Source organism: Octopus bimaculoides, chromosome 4 (assembly GCF_046866305.1).
Source record: "Octopus bimaculoides isolate indiv1 chromosome 4, ASM4686630v1, whole genome shotgun sequence".
Classification (NCBI taxonomy): Eukaryota; Metazoa; Mollusca; class Cephalopoda; order Octopoda; family Octopodidae; genus Octopus; species Octopus bimaculoides.
In genome coordinates, this window is record NC_142931.1 from 126,246,095 (window position 1) to 126,269,334 (window position 23,240).

Here is a 23,240-nt window from a genome sequence, read left to right on the forward strand (position 1 = left end):
CTCGATGTTGGTCAAACGAATGCGTATAATTTGTAGTCATCATGATAAAGAATGAGTGTCGCTTATACCCAGGCACTCCGTCGGTTATGACGACTAGGGGACTAGTTAATTAGCGTGCAAGTGCCACAGTACTCTACAGATAAGTGTACTCTTAACGTAACTCTCAGGAAGATTCAGCTTGACAGAGAAAGTAACAAGGCTGGACCTTTGAAATACATGTACAACTCATTTTTGCCAGCTGAGGGAACTGGAACAACGTGAAATAAGTGTCTTTGCTAGAGACACAGCACGCCGCCAGGTATCGAACTCACGATCTTACAATCTTGTGACGAATACGCTAACCACTAAGCCAAGTTCCTTCACCGCGTATATACAGGAAATCCTAGTCTGACTGAAAACTCTGACATCTAAATCTAATGACCTGATGTCGTTAGGCAACCGGCCGTACTTCCAATCCTACCTGAATCTATGTACATCTATGCAACTGACCTTCAGACTGTAGAGAAGAAATGGAAGAATTCGTTTACCTTATATTCATATCAAGCGACCCGGTTTCGTTATATTCCCTGAGGATTTCTTCTATTGTAACAAAACATAGGCAACACTCACTCATAAATCCACGTATATATATATATATATATATATATATATATATATATATATAATAATAATAATAATAATCTTATGATATTTACTTTGTTTTATATTATACTCATTTATTGTGCTTTTAATTATTAATTTTTCTATATGTGATAGTGGATTTTCATCGATGAGTTCTTGAAACTTGTTTATTTTCCCTAAAACTATATATTTTATATATATATATATATATATATTCTTTTGCCTTTTCACTAGTTTCTCCTCGAGAGCTGCGGGCATGCTAGGTCACGGCTATTAACTTTGCTACACTTCACTACTTGAAACTGCCTGTAGTATATGGCATTTGATGAACGAGGGAGCTTGATGTTGCTACCCTCATCTTCCGGACCTCTTGATACGAGAGGAAATTTTGGAGACACTTACATCCACCCTATACAGGTCTCTCATGCTCTTTGGGAGAATATTGAAAAACTGTGGGCCCGCGAAACCCAAACTGTTGCAGTATCCTATAATGTATATTGATGGTAATGCTGGGATCTCTGGCACTATAAAGTGTGCCCAGTTTTGATGTATGTCTAGTTTTTAATGCCGAAATTTTGTACAAGTCTTTCCAAGAGTTTCCAGATGTATATCATTGCATATCTTTCTTCCGCCATATGTGTAAATACATACATATATACATACATATACATAAATATATATACATACACATATGTATATATGCATGCATGTATGTATGTATTCAATGTGTGCGTGTGTATAGATAGATAGATAGATAGATAGATAGATAGATAGATAGAGATAGAGAGTGAGAGAGAGAGAGATAGAGAGAGAGAGAGAAAGAGAAGAAGAGACAGAACTGGGAAGACCATAGGTCAAATATGGGCTCAATTGTGTTTATTTTATTAGTAAGAAAAAGACCCTTGCTGCCACCTCTACAGCTGTTGTTGTTACTACCACTAATACTTTTACTACTACTACTACTACTACTACTACTGCTGCTGCTGCTGCTGCTGCTTCTGCTGCTGCTTCTACTACTACTACTACTACTACTACTACTTGCGTATGTACGGATTTGTGCGTGTAAATGTCTATGTAGTTTATGTGTATATGTGTTTAAAGGGGTGTATATACTAATATGTCAACGTCGAAACAATAACTTCTCTTTCTGAGTTTTACATGTGAATTCATAAATTATTTGGTGTAGAAATTTAGAATGCTCCAAAACACAAGAACTAAAGTTTAAAACTGGCTGTGAGCTGAAAGGCGCAGCTTTTCCTGTGTGAATCAATGTCTTAACATAAAAAAAGAGAACTAAGAAAAAATAAATAAAACACACATCCAGAAATATATTTTTATATAACTACCTAGTGTATCTAATAACTGCCTTGTGAAGTTTTAGTGGTTGTGATAGAGACAGTGATAGAGGTAGGGCTACTCTGCGTGTTTATGTTTCCTGCATCTTTTTCTGAGATATAATATCAAATACATGCATAAATACATGGCGTCTCACAAATATATATATACTCAATGAATATGTTTGCATGTTTGTGTATAATACGTGTGTATTTGTGTGTTCGTGTGTGCATTTCTTGGAATAAGTGCACAGTCATGTATATTTTACATACACATTTATGAATACATATAGACAGACATGACAGAAGTAAACAGACACTCTTATAATCGTTAAAATTTATTTAAATCTGACATCATACATTCAAATTAGTTACTAATTGTTATAATGTGAATATCTAATATTTAGTAGACATTCCCTTTGCGTTTTTCAATGCAAGGGCCCTATTAGGCATCTTACTGATCAGTTGACGAATATTCTCTCGCGGAATTTCTTGCTACGTTTCATGCAGTAATCTCAAAAGATCCGGCTTTAAAGATGCTTTCTTGTCCATTATCGCCCAGAGGTTTTCAATAGTGTTCATATCTGATGACTGACTTGGCCATGGAAGCTTTTTAATGCTATCTTCATCCAACTAATCTTGTGACAAGGAGCACCATCTTTCATAAATAAAGAGTATTCTTTAATCATTTCACCACTGGAGAAGATTGGAAGAAGTCTTTTCTGCAATATGGACACATATTTATCTGAGACTATGTTAATTGCTCCCCAGACCATCACAGAATAGCTGCCGTGTTTCATTGCTGGCTGCAATATTTTCACATCAAACTTTTGGTCACAGAATCTCCAGATCCACACTCGACCACTGTCAATAGATACAGCAAATCTGAACTCATCAGAGAATATGATAGTGTCCCACAATGCTAGTGGCCTCTCCACCATCTCACTGGCCCAATCTTTTCTCCGCTTCATATTGGCTGGTCGAAGTGGCTTCGTTCTTACTGTTCTGCCATAGTAACCAAGTTTGTAGAGAAACCTGACAGCTGTTCTGGGACTGACATCAACCTGTTCTGTTATGTCAGAGGCCTTGCAACGGGGATTATCTTCCACACTTCTCCTAATAAAGAGAAGGGTCCTGCCAGAGGGCCCTGGTTACTCCGTGGACTTCTTTCTCTGGTGAATTACACAATCACTCTATTAACTGTACAAAGTTGGATCCCAACGTTTTCTGCGATTTTACGCTGAATATGTCCACCTTCAGAATGACTCACAACACGGCCTCTTTAAAATTTAGACAGTTCCAAGACATTCTTTGTACATGGCATGGTTAAACAGTCACATATAGAACCTGAAACATAAAAATGTCAGTTAATAAAAACTATAAACCTTTACAAGTTAGGATAAACTTAAAACGATGTTTTACAAGGTGTCTATTTACTTCTGTCATGTCCGTGTATACACACACACACACACACACACGCACACACACACACACACACACACACATACATACATACATACATACATACACACATCCATACATACATACCTATATGCGTGTACACACACACACACACACATATATATATATATATATATATATATATATATATATATATATATATATATATATATATATATATATCAATATATTATAAATTAACTACCAACAAAAATAATTGGTAAGCTAACTTAAAAAATCATCACCAAAATAGCAGAAAAAAACGACAGTGAAGGTATGCAAACTCTTCAAGAATCGATCCTTTTGGTTATATTAATAATAATAAAGGAGTTACGACGCAAAGACGTATAAATTCAAAAGAACATATTTATCTTCTTCAATATATATTTCAGTATAAAGAATTCATTAAGATGCTTAAATCAAAATTTCTTTACACATCATTCAGGAATAAAAATATAACATCAGAAAAAATGCACTCCGTTTAAAAACACAAACCGTTCATGTGTGAGGGTGCCGACAACCCGACCATGCAACAGGTTGTACTGGGTTCCATGTTACTAGTAGCACTCATGAGAGCCTCACAAGTGACCTGACATGCATACATACATACATACATACATACATACATACATACATAGACATATATATATGTATGTGTGTGTGTGTGTGTGTGTGTACAGAAGGTGCATAGTTCTGTATGCATTATCTACAAGGATAGATATAGTTAATTTGCTAATTCCTAATTTAGGAGGACGTAAACAAACCAACAAACGGTGGAAGGGGACAAACACATGCACACATACATATGTGTGTATATATACGACGGGCTTCTTTTAATTTCCTACCAAGTTCACTCACACGGCTTTAGTTGGTCGAAGGCTATAGAAGAAGACACTTGCCGGAAACTTGTGGTTGAGATGCAAGCTTCTTACCACTCAGCCACGTTTGCACCTAATTCTTTTATTCTTTTATTCTTTTATTCTTTCATAAGTTCCAGTTCTGAGTCTGTGGCCGTTTTTATTTTCTTTTATTCTCATTGCAACTTCGAACAAGTAAGAAAGTGCAATTCATTTTCATATATGAAGAAAAAAAAAAACCAGAAAAATAACTACTGACGACTTGGGACGCTCAAATTACAACACTCCTTCATAGCTTCACTTTGTAAAATCAATCTGCGAGCGATAATACCCCAGCAGCAGCAGCAGCAGCAACAACAACAACAACCATAATAACAAAACAGACATTTTCAGAAACAAGGAAATTAAATTAAGAGACATGAATAAACAGATTATTCCAAATGTGTCGACCATGTTTTCTTATCACACACGAAAAATTTTATTTATGTTTGTTTTTTTTTTTGTTTTTTTTTATAATGATAACAATTCAAATGACCCTTACTTCGAAGCATATGTTCAATTATTAAGTTCTCTCTTAGTTTCTCACCGAAGCTACTGTCTAATTTCAATTGTGTCTTTGCTTTCATTTGTTTTTCCTTTCTTTTTTTTTTTTTTTTGCTTTTGTTTCTAACAAGGATGGAAAGTTCTGGTATAAACGAGAAATAATTGCAGTTATTTTAAGTCCTGGTTTCGTTCAGTTTTTCATTTCCCGTTTTAGTCATATTTGTGTTAAAGTGATGATACTCCAATCATTATATATTTATCAGATATGGCGGCGAGATGGCAGAATCGTTAGTTCGTCAGGCGAAATGCTTCGCAGTATTTCATCTGCCGCTACGTTTTGAGTTCAAATTCCGCTGAAGTCGACTTTTCCTTTCATCCTTTCGCAGTCGATAAATTAAGTAACAGTTGCGTACTGGAGTCGATCTAATCGACTGGTCCCGTCCCCCAAAAATTTCAGGCCTTGTGCCTAGAGTAGAAAAGAATATTACTAGGAGGGGAAGGCAGCGAGCTGGCAGAAACGTTAGCACGCCGGACGAAATGCTTAGCAGTATTTCGTCTGGCGCTACGTTCTGAGTTCAAATTCTGCCGAAGCCGACTTTGCATTTCATCTTTTCGGGGTCGATTAAATAAGTACTAGTCACGCATTGGGGTCAATGTAATTGACTTAATCCCTTCCCTTAAATTTGAGGCCTTGTGTTTCCAGTAGAAGGAATTATATATTTATCAGATAGGGCTGAAGGTGAACAGGCAAAATTGCTCTACCGTGTTCGTCACGATTCTTTATTTTCTGAGTTCAAATTCCACTGGTGTCAACTTTCCCGTTCGAACTTGACAGAATAAAGTTACCAATTAAGGTTGAAGGTGACGGCTTACCCAACTCCCTTCAAAATTGTATAATTCTGGACATCGGGAAAGAAAAACGGTCACAGTCTCTTCTTTCACTTGTTTCAATCATTTGACAGCGACCATGCTGGAACACTACTTTTAAAGGATTTTTTACCCGAACAAATAAACCCCTACCTACTTTTTAAGTCTGATACTAATCATATCTTCTCCTTTTGCCGAGCTGTTATGTTACGGGAGCGTAAACAAACCAATACCAGTTGTCAAGCGGTGGTGGGAGATAAACAGACACAAACATATATACAAACAAACACGCACACACATATATATATCTATATATATGACAGGCTTCCACATAGTTTCCATCCACCAAATTCATTCTGAAGACACTGGTCGGCTCGAAGACACTTGCTCACTGAACCTGAAACGAATTGGCTGCAAAGCGAGCTTCAGTGGCCCTGCATTTCAGAACAACAAGCTTATCAATTCCAAGCTAATCAATACTGCGACATAGGTTCGATTCTTAATTGGTGTAATAAGTTTTCATTTATTAAGACATACACATATTAAATTATCCTATTTCTTCACTATCACCTACTTCTTCATGAAACGGAGCTCAATACATATTTATCACAATTCTGATAACATGCTAGAAATAGCAGTGGTGGTTTGGGCTAAATACTTGGCATAGATTAGTATTTTTACATTCTTACCTCCTTATCTAGGCCAGATAGGAACCATACCAGTAATATACTGCCATAGTAGCATAAATATTAGTAACATGATAGGGTTGATGAAATAACCTACATATTTTTCCCACCTGTTATTTATATAAGTCACTGAAGATAAATGAAGGTCTTTATGTAATGCAATAAAATTATCAGCAATGCACTCACCTTAAGCAATTCTTATGACCCAGTCTTCAGTAACGTGACAACGTTAATAACAATCATGACTAATTTTAAGGCGGCGAACTGACGGAATCGTTAGCACACCGGACAAAATGCTTAGCGGCATTTCGTCCGTGTTTACATTCTAAGTTCAAATTCCGCCGAGGCCCAATTTGCCTTTCATCTTTTCGGGATCGATAAAATAAGTATTAGTTGAATACTGGGTTGATGAAATCCACTTAACCCTCCCCGCAAAATTGCTGGCCTTGTGCCTAAATGTGAAAGCAAATAATTACGGCTAACTCTCACACCCACAGGCAGTAATGCAGCTTGTTGGTTGCAAAGTAAAGTTACCTCTCGTGTCATGCTGACTAACAAGGGCCGGTTTCTCAGTTTTATGGCATGTATATTCCCCACCTGGACGGGACGCCTGTCCGTCGCAGAATTATTCATTTTTGCCAGCTGAGTGGACTGGAGCAACGTTAAATGAAGTGTTTTGCTCAAGAAGACAACGCGTCGCCCGGTCTAGAAATCGAAACCACAATCTTACGATCATGAGTCCAACTCCCTAACCACTAAGCCACGCACCTCCACAGCTTGAGGGTGAGTGAGTAACGCTCCCAATGACACTTTTATAGATGCGATTCTTTTGGGTCAGCTGTATAAACATATATAGGCTTAGGGGCCGGGTGTTCTGCGGTAAACTCAAGGGTTGCCCAGAGCAGCACACGGCACACTTTTGAGTTACGCCATTGCTCATCGGAAAAAGATATATTCAGTTGACTCGACTTCAGAATGTAACATTAGATTATTACAACACTTGTAGTGAAATAGCTAATAAATTCTTCTATAACTGCACTAGCCTATCTTATATAAAGAACTTATGGATGATGCAGTTCTGGAAATATTGTTTGAGGTTAAGATAGGATAATCATGGTTAGAATATTATCATCATAATGGTGCATGATTAAATCTAACTTGGGGTTAAACAACAACAAATGATGTTTGGTTTGTCAAGCCAGGAAGATGAATCAGCTTGTTTGCACTGTCTTTCCCCAGAACGAGTTCTGTTACACGTAGTAGCCTTGGTTTTATGAGAGACGCTCCGATGTTATGGCTCTTCTTGCTCTTTGCAATCAATATGACGATCTCATAGGAAGCCTCAACAACCATTGAATTTTGTTGTAGAAATGCCCTACTACTATGTCTTTTTGTTTCAAAGAATACCTTGGGCTTGTCTGCAAGAGCAGAATGTGTTGTCCTCAAGTATCGTTCCAACCGTGAGGATCGCATTCCGTCATTGCTCAAAGTTTGGTAACATATCGAATATATTCATCAAGATACTTCCGTTTCTTTGCACCCATTGCGAATTATTTGATGTGCAGTGGACAACACAAATATGTGAACAATAGATAAGGCACGTGTAAGGTAATGTCAAGGACCAAATTAGAGCGTTAGCCCAAGTTAGAACGCTTGAAGTAAAATAATTTGGAATAAAACTTGAATTAAAAGGAAAGTTATACGAAAAATTTGTACAGTAAAACACTGTATTTATTTGTACGAAAGTATTAAAAAAATCTTTCTTTAAAAAGAAAAGATTTGGCATAGCTTTTAGCTTTACCTAATACTTTCTGCAATATTTAAATCTGAATTTTAGTTTAACATTTGGCTAAAGCCTTGTATTATAATGTTTTTTTCTTACAAAAAATTTACTATATTTTTAACGTTAACATTTAGTATTAACAATTTTGGTTTTATTGTTAAAATTTTTTATTCTTCCAATCTGTGTTTTAACTTTTTTGAGACTTTATTAAATTGAACGATAATAGAACCTATTACATACATTTTGTTTTATTTCCTATTTTTAAATATATCATACTTTTCATCCTGCTAAAATTTTTAAATAGTTTTCAATTTTTTAAATTAAGTTAATATTCTTTAGTATGTTACTATATAATGATTTGATAATGTTTCAGCATATCTCTTGATTTTTAAGAATCACATTATTTCATATATATGAAAACTGTGGATCAAACTAGTTTATAATTTTATTAACTGAAAAAGATGTTTGTCTTTACACGATAATAATACCTAAGCTTTATACCAGTGGTTCTTAACCTGAATCTTGTTGTAGCAAAAAAAAAAAAATTACAAAATAAAGGCAAATGTTAAAGCTACAATTCAGAATTAGTGAAGGTTTTGAGGGATATGAAGGGGTGTCGATAAGTACAGAAAATGGTAAGCAGCACTAGGTTAATAGAAGAAAACTAGAATCTTTCTGATTTGGCGGGCGCCATTTTTTATTTATGTTTTATTTAGTGTGTTTTCTACCGAAACACTTTAAAACTTCGTATACTTGTATATTTTGTCTCATAGAACAGAGAAAAAAATTTATATTCGAAGTTATTTCAAGTTAAAAGTTGTCGTATTTCGGTAATTTCAACCAATCACTGACGTCTATTGAGGTGAAAGCAATTACTGCTGTGGAATGTAAACAACACGTTCTAGTGGTGTAATGGGATCTTTTCCCTTGAATAAAATTAGTGCTGTTGTTTGTCAAGAACAACTATCGGCAGTACTGTTATTTATGACATCGTGCGTTTGTACTGGTTTTAGCTTTAGGGTTTTAGGGTTATAGATTTCTGTTATAGCGAGTTTCAACTAATAAAAGTAGTAATATGAGGTTGGCACGCGCAATGCTTTTGGAAGCTAGGTTTGGCACTCCATTATCAAAAGACTGCCGACGCCTGACTTATACTATGGGTATAGACTGAAACAAGATGAGCTCGGCCATATTAACTTGCCTCCAAATAACACGTGTATCACCCGAATAGACTTGACTGTCAACATTTGTTATTCATCGCTGATTACAATTCGCTTCCAAATCGTTCTAGATTTCAACTGCCTTTTCCATCTTGGCCTAAATCGTTTAATGAAATCGCTATCCATCGTCGTGAAGGTTTACATAGAGGCCTTTCGTGATCGGTTGGATGCCATTCAGCAACTGCATGTGTCCACCTGTTGTGCGATCACATCACTCGCTCCGCTGTATTCTCGGTTTATTACATTTCTGATATGCTTTCGCACTACCTAAAATTGAAATAGCCATTGTTCACACAACAACTCATTGGACTATGAGAGAAAATAGCAACAAAATAAAACAGAAACGAAAGATTTGTTCAAAATAATAAAAAAAAAAGGCTTTTATTGTCTTCAGTTTGCTTGAAGACATGCCAACACATGACGTGTTTCATAACGTATATTTCATTCTCAGCCCTACGTATATCAAACCTATGTTCTTATCTCCAGACTTTGATAACAACATGTCTCAGCAAGGTGTACTTTTCATGCTATTTGAAAGCTATCAATTGCAATACTATTACAGATGTAGCCTCCTTTCGGTCAAGTACGCAGAGCTCGATAAGAGAATTCACTTCACAATTGATGGGAAAGGTTGATGTAGGTGCTTCAGCAATTTTAGAAAAGTTGGGTGAAGTGTTCAAACTCAAGTGCAATTATCTAAACATCTTAATAGAGATAAGGAGCAACAAATGATTGTTTTCCTTCTTCTTGTTTATCTATTGGTATTTATTTTGTCATTTTTATTTTACGTTGTTTTGTTTGTTTCCCCCCCCCCCATACCTCTTTTCCCCTTTTCTGGTTTGAAATACTAAACAACAAAACCTGTGGAGACGCTATAGGAAAGTACAGGGAAATATTTTCTCAGCCTGTATCAGTGATGCTGTTGCTATTATTGTTGAATCGTTGTTGTCGTTGTTGTTGCTGCTGCGGCTGCTGCTGCTGCTCTCGTTTCCTGATGGTTAGTGAGTTTACATCCTTTCAATATTAGGGGATAATAAGGCGATGAGCTAGCAGAATCATTAGCACACCACACAAAATGCTTACTGGCATTTCGTCAATCTTTAGGTTCTTAGGGGCTAAACATAGAGGGGACAAACAAGAACAGACAAAGGGATTAAGTCGATTACATCGACCGCAGTGCGTGATTGGTACTTAATTTATCGACCCCAAAAGGATGAAAGGCAAAGTCGACCTTGGCGGAATTAGAACTCAGAACGTAACGGCAGACGAAATGCTACTAAGCATTTCGCCCGGCGTGCTAACGTTTCTGCCATCTCGCCGCCTTTTTGCGTGGAGCTTAGGTGTTCCGTTCATAAACACACACATCGCCCGATCTGCGATTCGAACTCGCGATCCCTTGACCGCGAGTCCGCTGCTCTAACTACTAGGCCATGTCAGTCTTTAGGTTCTGCGATCAAATACCGCTAAGGTCGATTTTCGCCTTTTATACTTTTAAGGTCGATAAAATAAGTACCAGTTGAGTACTAGGGTCGATGAAATCGACTTATCCACCTTCGTTCAAAATTGCTGGCCTTGTATCAAAATTTGAAATCAGTATTAGATAAAACTTTCTAAATGGGCACTAATCTATAGACTTTTAATCGTACTTGCCTCTTGTAATTAGCATGTTAATGATGATAATGGCGACGACCATGACGACCACAACGACCACGTCCACGATTATGACGTCAGCGATGATTGTGAAGACGAGACAACGACGACAACGATGACGACGTCGGTAATTATGAAGATGATGATGATGATGATGATGATGATGATGAAAATGATGATGATGATGATGATGATGATGAGGACAGTGATTCTTTTGTTCTTGCGGCCATGCTGGAGCACCAGCTTAAAGGGTTTTTTAGTCGAAGAAATCTACCCAGGACTTATTCTTTGTAAGCCTAGTACTTATTCTATCGGTCATTTTTGCCGAACCGTTAAGTTGCGGGGACATAAACACGCTAGCAACGGCTGTCAAACGATGGTGGGTGGGTGGGGGGGGGGGCAAATACAAACACAGACAGGCCCATAAATATATACATACAGACACACACACATACACGCATATATATATATATATATATATTTTTTTTTTTTTTCATAGAAAACCATGTAATCGTTACCAATATAGCAGGAGATTTCACCGCAAAAAAAGTCTAAATTGGACTCCTTAGAGATCGTTCTCCTTGTTTATATAACCAAAGTTTTAAATTTAAATTTAAGAGAGAGATTTGACGTTAATATCCATTATTATTGTAATTTATTCCTAATGGATATTAACGTCAAATCTCTCTCTTAAATTTAAATTTAAAGCTTTGGAGATATATATATATATATGCGACGGGCTTCTTTCAGTTTCCCTCTCAGAAGGATTTGGTCGTCCAGAGGCTATAGTAAGTCACTTGCCCAAGGTGTTACGCAGTAGGACTGAACCCGGAACCATGTGGTTAGAAAGCAAGCTTCTTACCACGCAGCCACGCCTACATCGATCCACACAATCGTTTCTTATAGAGGTCCACGGCCACATACTTAGGTGAGGAGAAAGAATTTATCGATTATAACGACGCTAGTACTTGACTGATATTTTTTTTTTTTCCTTTATCGATTACAAAATGATCAAAGTCAGAGTTGATCCTGAAAAGGATTTAAATTCAAGAACATAAACTGGCGAAACAAATACATTTCGTCCGGTAACCTAGCGATACTGCTAATTCTCCGTTTTAAAGACTAAAGTGTAATAGCTGTCTCTAACGTAAGGCACAAGGCAAGAAATCTATTGCAATGGGTTTCTCGATTAAATCAACTTCAGTACTTGACACATACTTTATTTTATCGACCGCCGTAAAGAGGAAATGCAAAGCCGATCTCGATGTGATTGAACTCAGAACGTAAGATGCTGTAGTTAAATACTGCAAGGCATTTTGTCCGAAACTCTAACGACTCTGTCAATCCGCCACTCCAAGTAAAATGCAGTAACAGTTAAAAGAATTTTTCCAATTGATATTCTTCTTCTTATTATTATTACTATTATTATTGAGGCGGTGAACTGGCAGAATTGTTAGTACGCCGGGCAAAATGCTTCGCAGTATTTCGTCCGTGAATACGTTCTGAGTTCAAATTCAGCTGAGCTCGACTTTGCCTTTCATCTTTTTGGGGTCGATAAAATAAGTACCAGTTAAGTATTGGAGTCGATGTAATCGACTGTCCTCTTACCCCAAATGTCAAGCCTTTGTGCCTATAAGAGAAAGGATTCTTCTTCTTCTTTTTATTATTATTATTATTATTATTGGATCTAGTTTAAAACGGGGGCACCAGTTTTCATTAATGTTTTATGTAGTGTTTTTGGTACCGAAAGACTTTCAAACTTCGTATACTTATCTATTTTGTGTTATAGAACAGAAAAAAAATTTTGTATTCGAATTTATTTCATGTAAAAAATTGTCTTATTTCGATAATTTCTACTAATCAGTGACGTCTATTCAGTTGAAAACAGTTAGCGCTGTAACGGTGTATATCGTATTAATCCCCTAACCCTAACACTAACCCTAACTAGACTGTTAACCCTAACCCTAACCCTAACCCTAAAACTAACCCTAACTCTAGAATCCGAACTCTAAAATTGTTACACACATAGATACGCACAGCGTAATTTATTATATAAACAATATATGCGTATAAATTACGATTAAACCGGATGAAATATGTCACAGGGAATAACATTTTTATGACCGCCGAGCAGTAACTCTATTCAGCTGAATAGACGTCAGTGATTGGTTGAAATTACAGAAATACGATAACTTTAACATGGAATAACTTGCGATGTACGTTTTTTTGTTAAGAAGACTAAGAGCAAAAGATGTTTTATATGACACATTCTACCAGTGTCCCAAGTTTCAAATTGTTTCGTTAGTGTTTCGTTAAGAAAATACTGGTGCCCCCGTTTTAAACTAGATCCTTATTATTATTAATTATTATTATATGAGGGTGCACAGCCTAGTGGTTAGGGGTGCTGGACTCACGATCGCTACATCGCAATTTCAATTGCTACACCAGGTAGTGCGCTGTTTTCTCCTCAAAATTACTGGCCTTGTCTGGAGGCGCAATGGCCCAGTGGTTAGGGCAGCGGACTCGCGGTAGTAGGATCGCGGTTTCGATTCCCAGACCGGGCGTTGTGAGTGTTTATTGAGCGAAAACACCTAAAGCTCCATGAGGCTCCGGCAGGGGATGGTGGCGAACCCTGCTGTACTCTTCCACCACAACTTTCTCTCACTCCTTCTTCCTATTTCTGTTGTACCTGTATTTCAAAGGGTCAGCCTTGTCACACTGTGTCACGCTGAATATCCCCGAGAACTACGTTAAAGGTACACCTGTCTGTGGAGTGCTCAGCCACTTGCACGTTAATTTCACGAGCTGGCTGTTCCGTTGATCGGATCAACTGGAACCCTCGACGTCGTAAGCGACGGAGTGCCAACAACAACTGGCCTTGTACCAAAATCGGAAAAAATATTTTAACTGTTACTGCATTTTAGTTGGAGTGGCTAATTCTGCTAAATTTCTTTCACAGACCTTGTATACACACGTGCATACATACATATTCTACTATACGTACATGTATGTATGTATGTATGTATGTATGTATGTATACGACTAACAAACAGAGAAGTTAGTACATGACACCCACAGGTAATAAAATACAAAAGATAGCTAACATGAAAGTGATGTATTGAGTGAGATGTATATGGATGGCTGGGTAGGTAACTGCCTTGTAAGAATTCCGCCATACGTTTCATTCAGTGACTTTTCTTGTGAATTATTTCCAAATAACATGTGGTTTGTGACAGGCTGTAGTCTAAGCTTTATCTCTCATATACAGACATTGAGATAAAGTTTGAGAGAACAGCATACGTACCCAAAATTACATCTTCAAATGTATATCAGAAAACAAGATAAAACGCTAATAATATTAATCTCATATTTTTTCACCTTTTATTTGTTATTGTAAGTTTCATATGTTGATTTCTGAACTGCTTAGATTAGAATTAAGAATAGTGGAATCATATACATGGTTTCAATTCCCGTGTGGTCATTTTTCCCTCCCTTTGCGCGACAAAGTATTAAAATCTTCCATTTTAAGTCCAAATCTGGTTCTCTTGTTTACTTTATTTCAAGACCAAATATCTCTCACTCACTTTCTTTCTCTCTCTATCTCTTTCTCATTCTCTCTCTCTCTCTCTCTCTCTCTCTCTCTCTATATATATATATATATATATATATATATATATATATATATATATATATATATATGAAATGCCATCGTACATATATTCATTTATATACACTCACGTGAGTGTGTGTGAAAGAGAAAGATATATATATACATATATATATATATATATAAAGTATAGTATATTGCCACTAAAGTGTGGCTGACCCCTAGGGGTGGATGTTATTGTTGCTTTTAGCCCCAGGAGGACATCTCCTCCAGCTGGCTTATCGACACACGACTGTGTCCTGTTTGCCAAGGGTAGTTATCCCTCTCACCAACATCTGCAGCACGAACGGATCCGGATTTCAGGGTTATTTCCCTTCGTCGGCGTCCGATAGCCGCTGACCTTGGTGAGAGAGACAAAAACCTGGCAATCTTATATCTTCTTTTCAAGTGAAATTCTTCACTGATATCGAAAAGGTGAAAACAAGCAATGTTAATTCTCTAAATGAAGTATTAACAGTAACTGCACGATAAAGTATAGTATATTGCCACTTAAGTGTGGCTGACCCCTAGGGGTGGATGTTACTGTTGCTTTTAGCCCCAGGAGGACATCTCCTCCAGCTGGCTTATCGACACACGACTGTGTCCTGTTTGCCAAGGGTAGTTATCCCTCTCACCAACATCTGCAGCACGAACGGATCCGGATTTCAGGGTTATTTCCCTTCGTCGGCGTCCGATAGCCGCTGACCTTGGTGAGAGAGACAAAAACCTGGCAATCTTATATCTTCTTTTCAAGGGAAATTCTTCACTGATATCGAAAAGGTGAATTCTTCACTGATATCGAAAAGGTGATTGCCAGGTTTTTGTCTCTCTCACCAAGGTCAGCGGCTATCGGACGCCGACGAAGGGAAATAACCCTGAAATCTGGATCCGTTCGTGCTGCAGATGTTGGTGAGAGGGATAACTACCCTTGGCAAACAGGACACAGTCGTGTGTCGATAAGCCAGCTGGAGGAGATGTCCTCCTGGGGCTAAAAGCAACAGTAACATCCACCCCTAGGGGTCAGCCACACTTAAGTGGCAATATACTGTACTTTATCGTGCAGTTACTGTTAATACTTCATTTAGAGAATTAACATTGCTTGTTTTCACCTTTTCGATATCAGTGAAGAATTTCACTTGAAAAGAAGATATAAGATTGCCAGGTTTTTGTCTCTCTCACCAAGGTCAGCGGCTATCGGACGCCGACGAAGGGAAATAACCCTGAAATCCGGATCCGTTCGTGCTGCAGATGTTGGTGAGAGGGATAACTACCCTTGGCAAACAGGACACAGTCGTGTGTCGATAAGCCAGCTGGAGGAGATGTCCTCCTGGGGCTAAAAGCAACAGTAACATCCACCCCTAGGGGTCAGCCACACTTAAGTGGCAATATACTATACTTCATCGTGCAGTTACTGTTAATACTTCATTTAGAGAATTAACATTGCTTGTTTTCACCTTTTCGATATCAGTGAAGAATTTCACTTGAAAAGAAGATATAAGATTGCCAGGTTTTTGTCTCTCTCACCAAGGTCAGCGGCTATCGGACGCCGACGAAGGGAAATAACCCTGAAATCCGGATCCGTTCGTGCTGCAGATGTTGGTGAGAGGGATAACTACCCTTGGCAAACAGGACACAGTCGTGTGTCGATAAGCCAGCTGGAGGAGATGTCCTCCTGGGGCTAAAAGCAACAGTAACATCCACCCCTAGGGGTCAGCCACACTTAAGTGGCAATATACTATACTTTATCGTGCAGTTACTGTTAATACTTCATTTAGAGAATTAACATTGCTTGTTTTCACCTTTTCGATATCAGTGAAGAATTTCACTTGAAAAGAAGATATAAGATTGCCAGGTTTTTGTCTCTCTCACCAAGGTCAGCGGCTATCGGACGCCGACGAAGGGAAATAACCCTGAAATCCGGATCCGTTCGTGCTGCAGATGTTGGTGAGAGGGATAACTACCCTTGGCAAACAGGACACAGTCGTGTGTCGATAAGCCAGCTGGAGGAGATGTCCTCCTGGGGCTAAAAGCAACAGTAACATCCACCCCTAGGGGTCAGCCACACTTAAGTGGCAATATACTATACTTTATCGTGCAGTTACTGTTAATACTTCATTTAGAGAATTAACATTGCTTGTTTTCACCTTTTCGATATCAGTGAAGAATTTCACTTGAAAAGAAGATATAAGATTGCCAGGTTTTTGTCTCTCTCACCAAGGTCAGCGGCTATCGGACGCCGACGAAGGGAAATAACCCTGAAATCCGGATCCGTTCGTGCTGCAGATGTTGGTGAGAGGGATAACTACCCTTGGCAAACAGGACACAGTCGTGTGTCGATAAGCCAGCTGGAGGAGATGTCCTCCTGGGGCTAAAAGCAACAGTAACATCCACCCCTAGGGGTCAGCCACACTTAAGTGGCAATATACTATACTTTATCGTGCAGTTACTGTTAATACTTCATTTAGAGAATTAACATTGCTTATATATATATATATATATATATATATATATATATATATATATATATATATCTTTCTCTTTCACACACACTCATGTGAGTGTATATAAATGAATAGATGTACGATGGCATTTCACTAATAAGGCATTGATCGGCTTGCAGCTGTAGTAGAAGATACTCACACAAGCACGAATTCTTGTGAGTGAAAAGCGACCTTCTGAACTCTATCTCCATAGCTTTCAGAAGGCTTTTTTAAAAAATTTACTAGGTATTGGGTAAATTCAGTATTAGTGACCATTGATATATTTCGTATATAAATGGCGACCATCTTGTTATTTATTTACGCACGAAGCTTCCATAATAACATTAATTAATCAATCTACTCGTCTTGTTTTAAAGTGGTATTGTGTGATTGGGCCAGCTTTTTCTTTACAGGACACTTAATACGAAGTTCTTTACATCTTTATCCTAAGAAAAAAAAAGAAAAAGAAGCAAACAAACACTCGAACATACTATAAAACAATACAACACTGGATACTCTTTACATAGTTTATTAGTAAATGAAACAACGAATAACATTCTTAACTGTCATCAGTTTTTTATTTCTTTTTACATTTGTTTTTGTCATTCTCTATTGCTAAAGCTATTAACTATCTCACAATTACCGAGTTTGCAATAGCCTCTCCTTGCATTCTTTTCACACAGTACCAACTACGATGACTATTTCTCATCGTTTAATAATTCTTACGGAACATTTCTTTTGCACGAAGTAGATTTCAATTTCTTTATCTGAGGAGTGCCATTTTCGTCACTATCATAGTGATATTCTATATTCCCCTTCTTGCAATTCATGATCGGCTCAAAATGATTCTGAAAAAGAAACAGAGACAGAAACAGCTCAGAAATGAAATGATGATACCAACGATGGGCACAGTACACACTGATACATTCGCTTCAAGTGAACTTAATGCAGTAAAGGAAGAGCTTAGAATTTTTAAGTGTAAAGGTGTTGATCACGCTTCTACATCATGACACGATCGCATCCATCTTCTTTTTTTATTTCCCCATCATTAAAATGTCCGCATTGCAACGACGTAGTTTTGTGTTCAGGAACAACACAGAACGACTTGGGTATTTCTACTATAGTCCCGGGATGACAAATGCCTTATGAGTGAATTTGATAGACGGAAACTGTAAAAATTTCATCGTATGTATATACGTCTCTCTCTCTCTCTCTCTCTCTCTCTCTCTCTCTCTCTCTATCTCTCTCTCTCTCTCTCTCTCTCTCTCTCTCTCTCTCTCTCCTTCACTGTCTGTATTTCTCTGTATCTCATATGCATGTGTGTGTTTGTCTATATATATATATATATATAATACATTTCTAAATCCCTCAGAGAGATTTATGCAGTAGTAACACGATAAAGTGGTGCTATGTTGTCAGCTTAATGTGACAGTCCCATGAAAGGGAATAATACTACTGCTATTTATCCCAAGGAAGCACCGCTTCTTGTCGGCCTTGACACATTTCTTGTGTCCTTATGTTTACAAAGGGGGTGCTTACCTCCCCCTTTCTAAACATAAGGACACAGGAAATGTGTCAAGAGCAACAGGAAGCGATGATTCCTCGGGCTAAATAGCAGTAGTATTATTCCCTTTCATGGGACTTCATATTAATTTGACAACATACCACTACTTTATATATACATATATATATATATATATATATATATATATATATATATATATATATATATATATATATGCAAACACACACACATATGTGCATACATATGTATGTATACTGATATGCATATATGGGTGCAGGACGTCACAAAACGTAAACAACATGAAATACGAAAATAACGTTGGGTACGCGAAGAACGAGAGAAACAATGGAAAACAAGACAAGTAACATAAAAAACGACCCTTCCTCAATTGTCGGCAATGAACGACAAGGTAAGTCTTTGAAGGCAGTTGCTCCTGCGAACCAAAATAAAATTTAGGATTTGAGGAGGGTCAAACTTGGTAACAAAAACAGGACATAAAACAAACGAAACAAAACGAATACAAGCATGGAGGGCCGTTAGGCTCAGACGAGATAAGGTAGCGAACGCTGGTAGAAGATGCTTTGATAAGAGAAAAGTTAGGAGAGGAGACAGATAGGCATACGTCTGGACTGCACAACAGACTGAAGGAAAAGAAAGATGATCACGTGAGGAAAGGAAAGATGGACGATGGTCACGTGTGAGCAACGAGAGAGAGAGAATAAAGGAGGAAGAGGAAAAGAGAGAGAGAGAGAGACAGACAGACAGACAGATAGAAAACGGTGAAGGGGTGATAAAAAGAATTAGAGAAATGAAGAGAGAGAAAACGAAAGGGAGAGAGAAAGAGAGAGAGAAAGAGAGAGAGAGAGAGAGAGAGAGAGAGAGAGAGAGAAAAGTAAAGAGTCGTATCAAATATATTAAGATAAAACTTATTTGGAAATGGATGCGTGGCGTTCAATCAAATAATAATATAAATAATATATGCATATATATGCAAATTTACACACAAAGAATCTTGTTCCAGCATTCGCTACCTTATCTCGGCTGAGCTTAACGGCCCACCCTGTTTGTTTTCATTTCGTTTGGTTTCTTGTATGTCCTGTTTTTGTTACCAACCTTTACCCTCCGCAAATCCCAAATTTTATTTTGGTTCGCGGGAGCAACTGCCTTCAAAGTCTTATCTTGTCGTTCATTGCACGAAATAAAGTGTAGAAGGACGGCCGACAACTGATGAAGGGTCGTTTTTTTTATGCTACTTGTCTTGTTTTCCATTGTTTTTCTCGTTCTTTGCATACCCAACGCTATTTTCGTATTTCATGTTGTTTACGTTTTATGACGTCCTGTACCCATATATGCATACCTGTATACATTTGTTGTTGGCACTCCGTCGGTTACGACGTCGAGGGTTCCAGTTGATCTGATCAACGGAACAGCCTGCTCGTGAAATTAACGTGCAAGTGGCTGAGCACTCCACAGACACGTGTACAGCAGGGTTCACCACCATCCCCTGCCGGAGCCTCACGGAGCTTTAGGTGTTTTCGCTCAATAAACACTCACAACGCCCGGTCTGGGAATCGAAACCGCGATCCTATGATCGCGAGTCCGCTGCCCTAACCACTGGGCCATTGCGCCTCCACACCTGTATACATACATATGTATGTATGTACAATCGCCTTTAAATCACACCCACACAAATTTTTTTCCATAATCATATGAATTGCCTGGTGCAGAACACAAATTCACAAAAGTTTTCTAAATATTTCAAAGAATAAGAAAGATATGAAGGGTTACATGGGGTGCTTAAACTAGAATCCCACCGACTATTCAAATGAATAAGGAGAATAATACATCTACACAGTAGATCTGGTAGATCCTTAGAGTTGTGGAGTGATAACTAATCTAGATTCCATTAGTGAAGGTAGAGCTAATATCCCTACATCTCTTTGTAACTGTAGCAAGAAAATTTGTCTTCTCAACGCACAGTGCTTGAAGAAAAATATAGTGTACAGACGCAGGGTTACGTCTGGTGGGATTTCACACTACTGTAAAGGAGCATGCTCCACTACCTTCAAGGAGATTTTAACTAATCACCTAGCTTCCTTCAAGGATACAGAGAAAATGCATAGTACAAGCTTAAATGGGTTTACTTGGTCCATAATCTGTAGAAACACTAAGTTTGATATAAAATGAGCAATTATGGAGGCACGAAATATAATTTATGTCAGGAAGGAATATTCTACAGTGTCATCCTTAAAAAACAAATTATTAAATAGTAAACTGGAATTAGCCCTAAAATTTGCGCACCTTCGCTCAAAAACATTAAGATATTTCCCTAGAAAAGTTTTTGATTAAGTATCAGGTAAAGTAGAAGTGCTGGCGTTTACATGGAAAATATTAGTGCAGTATCTAGTCTGCCTTTATCCTAATAGTCATTATTCTGCAACTAATTAGCATTCTTGGTATGTAACACTTCATATATGGAATGACTTATTCTATATCTAGGAGGATGTTATCTACATTTAGATTTAGGGTTGATTTATAAAGCTAACAATTCGGATTTTACTTTAGGTGGAAGTATTCTAACATATTGCATACAGTACACTTGCCTTACAAGTGAATTTTACATATCTTATATTTCAGAATTATATTTGACTTAGTGACCCTTAATTGCATACATCTATCACAGAAAGTTATTCCCATTCATTTCGCTTAAGGCTAGTGGATGAAATATACTCTGACCTAGTTTAGGATTTAGCATTCATGATTCGAAATTCAAACCATAGGGTCATCATAGGGTCAATCTGATAACAGATTTTATAGCCATATCAGGTTACTAACTATTCTTGCATTCTGTACACTAAAAAACTATCGTCTCCAACTAAATGTTATACTATCTAAAACATCATTCAAACTATAATAATAGCAACACCTTGGACAAAGTTGCATAGGTTCTTAACCAGATCATCAAACTGAATGCAAATGTAAATCACATTGCGAGATTTCGATGCAGCAGAAACTTATGTCGCACAGAGAGATTTAAATTAAATTTGCTGTATCATTGACTGTAATAATATTTTCGGATCTATTTCAAAACGGGGGCACCAGTATTTTCTTAACGAAACACTAACGAAACACTTTGAAACTTGGGACACTGGTAGAATGTGTCATATAAAACATCTTTTACTCTTAGTCTTCTTAACAAAAAAACGTACATCGCAAGTTATTCCATGTTAAAGTTGTCGTATTTCTGTAATTTCAACCAATCACTGACGTCTATTCAGCTGAATAGAGTTACTGCTGGGCGGTAATAAAAATGTTATTCCCTGTGACATATTTCATCCGGTTTAATCGTAATTTATACGCATATATTGTTTATATATTAAATTACGCTGTGCGTATCTATGTGTGTAACAATTTTAGAGTTCGAATTCTAGAGTTAGGGTTAGTTTTAGGGTTAGGGTTAGGGTTAGGGTTAGGGGATTAATACAATATACACCGTTACAGCGCTAACTGTTTTCAACTGAATAGACGTCACTGATTAGTAGAAATTATCGAAATAAGACAATTTTTTACATGAAATAAATTCGAATACAAAATTTTTTTTCTGTTCTATAACACAAAATAGATAAGTATACGAAGTTTGAAAGTCTTTCGGTACCAAAAACACTACATAAAACATTAATGAAAACTGGTGCCCCCGTTTTAAACTAGATCCAATAATAATAATAATAATAATAATAAAAAGAAGAAGAAGAAGAATCCTTTCTCTTATAGGCACAAAGGCTTGACATTTGGGGTAAGAGGACAGTCGATTACATCGACTCCAATACTTAACTGGTACTTATTTTATCGACCCCAAAAAGATGAAAGGCAAAGTCGAGCTCAGCTGAATTTGAACTCAGAACGTATTCACGGACGAAATACTGCGAAGCATTTTGCCCGGCGTACTAACAATTCTGCCAGTTCACCGCCTCAATAATAATAGTAATAATAATAAGAAGAAGAATATCAATTGGAAAAATTCTTTTAACTGTTACTGCATTTTACTTGGAGTGGCGGATTGACAGAGTCGTTAGAGTTTCGGACAAAATGCCTTGCAGTATTTAACTACAGCATCTTACGTTCTGAGTTCAATCACATCGAGATCGGCTTTGCATTTCCTCTTTACGGCGGTCGATAAAATAAAGTATGTGTCAAGTACTGAAGTTGATTTAATCGAGAAACCCATTGCAATAGATTTCTTGCCTTGTGCCTTACGTTAGAGACAGCTATTACACTTTAGTCTTTAAAACGGAGAATTAGCAGTATCGCTAGGTTACCGGACGAAATGTATTTGTTTCGCCAGTTTATGTTCTTGAATTTAAATCCTTTTCAGGATCAACTCTGACTTTGATCATTTTGTAATCGATAAAGGAAAAAAAAAAAATATCAGTCAAGTACTAGCGTCGTTATAATCGATAAATTCTTTCTCCTCACCTAAGTATGTGGCCGTGGACCTCTATAAGAAACGATTGTGTGGATCGATGTAGGCGTGGCTGCGTGGTAAGAAGCTTGCTTTCTAACCACATGG

General features: G+C 37.4%; 1 protein-coding gene across 1 annotated transcript in view; it reads right to left on the minus strand.

Moving 5' to 3' along the window:
• Positions 1–17,661: 17,661 nt before the first annotated feature.
• The window catches only part of LOC106871862 (uncharacterized), a 100,586-nt gene continuing 95,007 nt past the window's right edge, over positions 17,662–23,240 (minus strand). Inside the window, exon 3 of the mRNA XM_089350119.1 lies at positions 17,662–17,996. Within this exon, the coding sequence (XP_089206245.1) occupies positions 17,871–17,996 (126 nt within the window). The 3' untranslated portion in view covers positions 17,662–17,870. The remainder of the gene's footprint in view (positions 17,997–23,240) is intronic.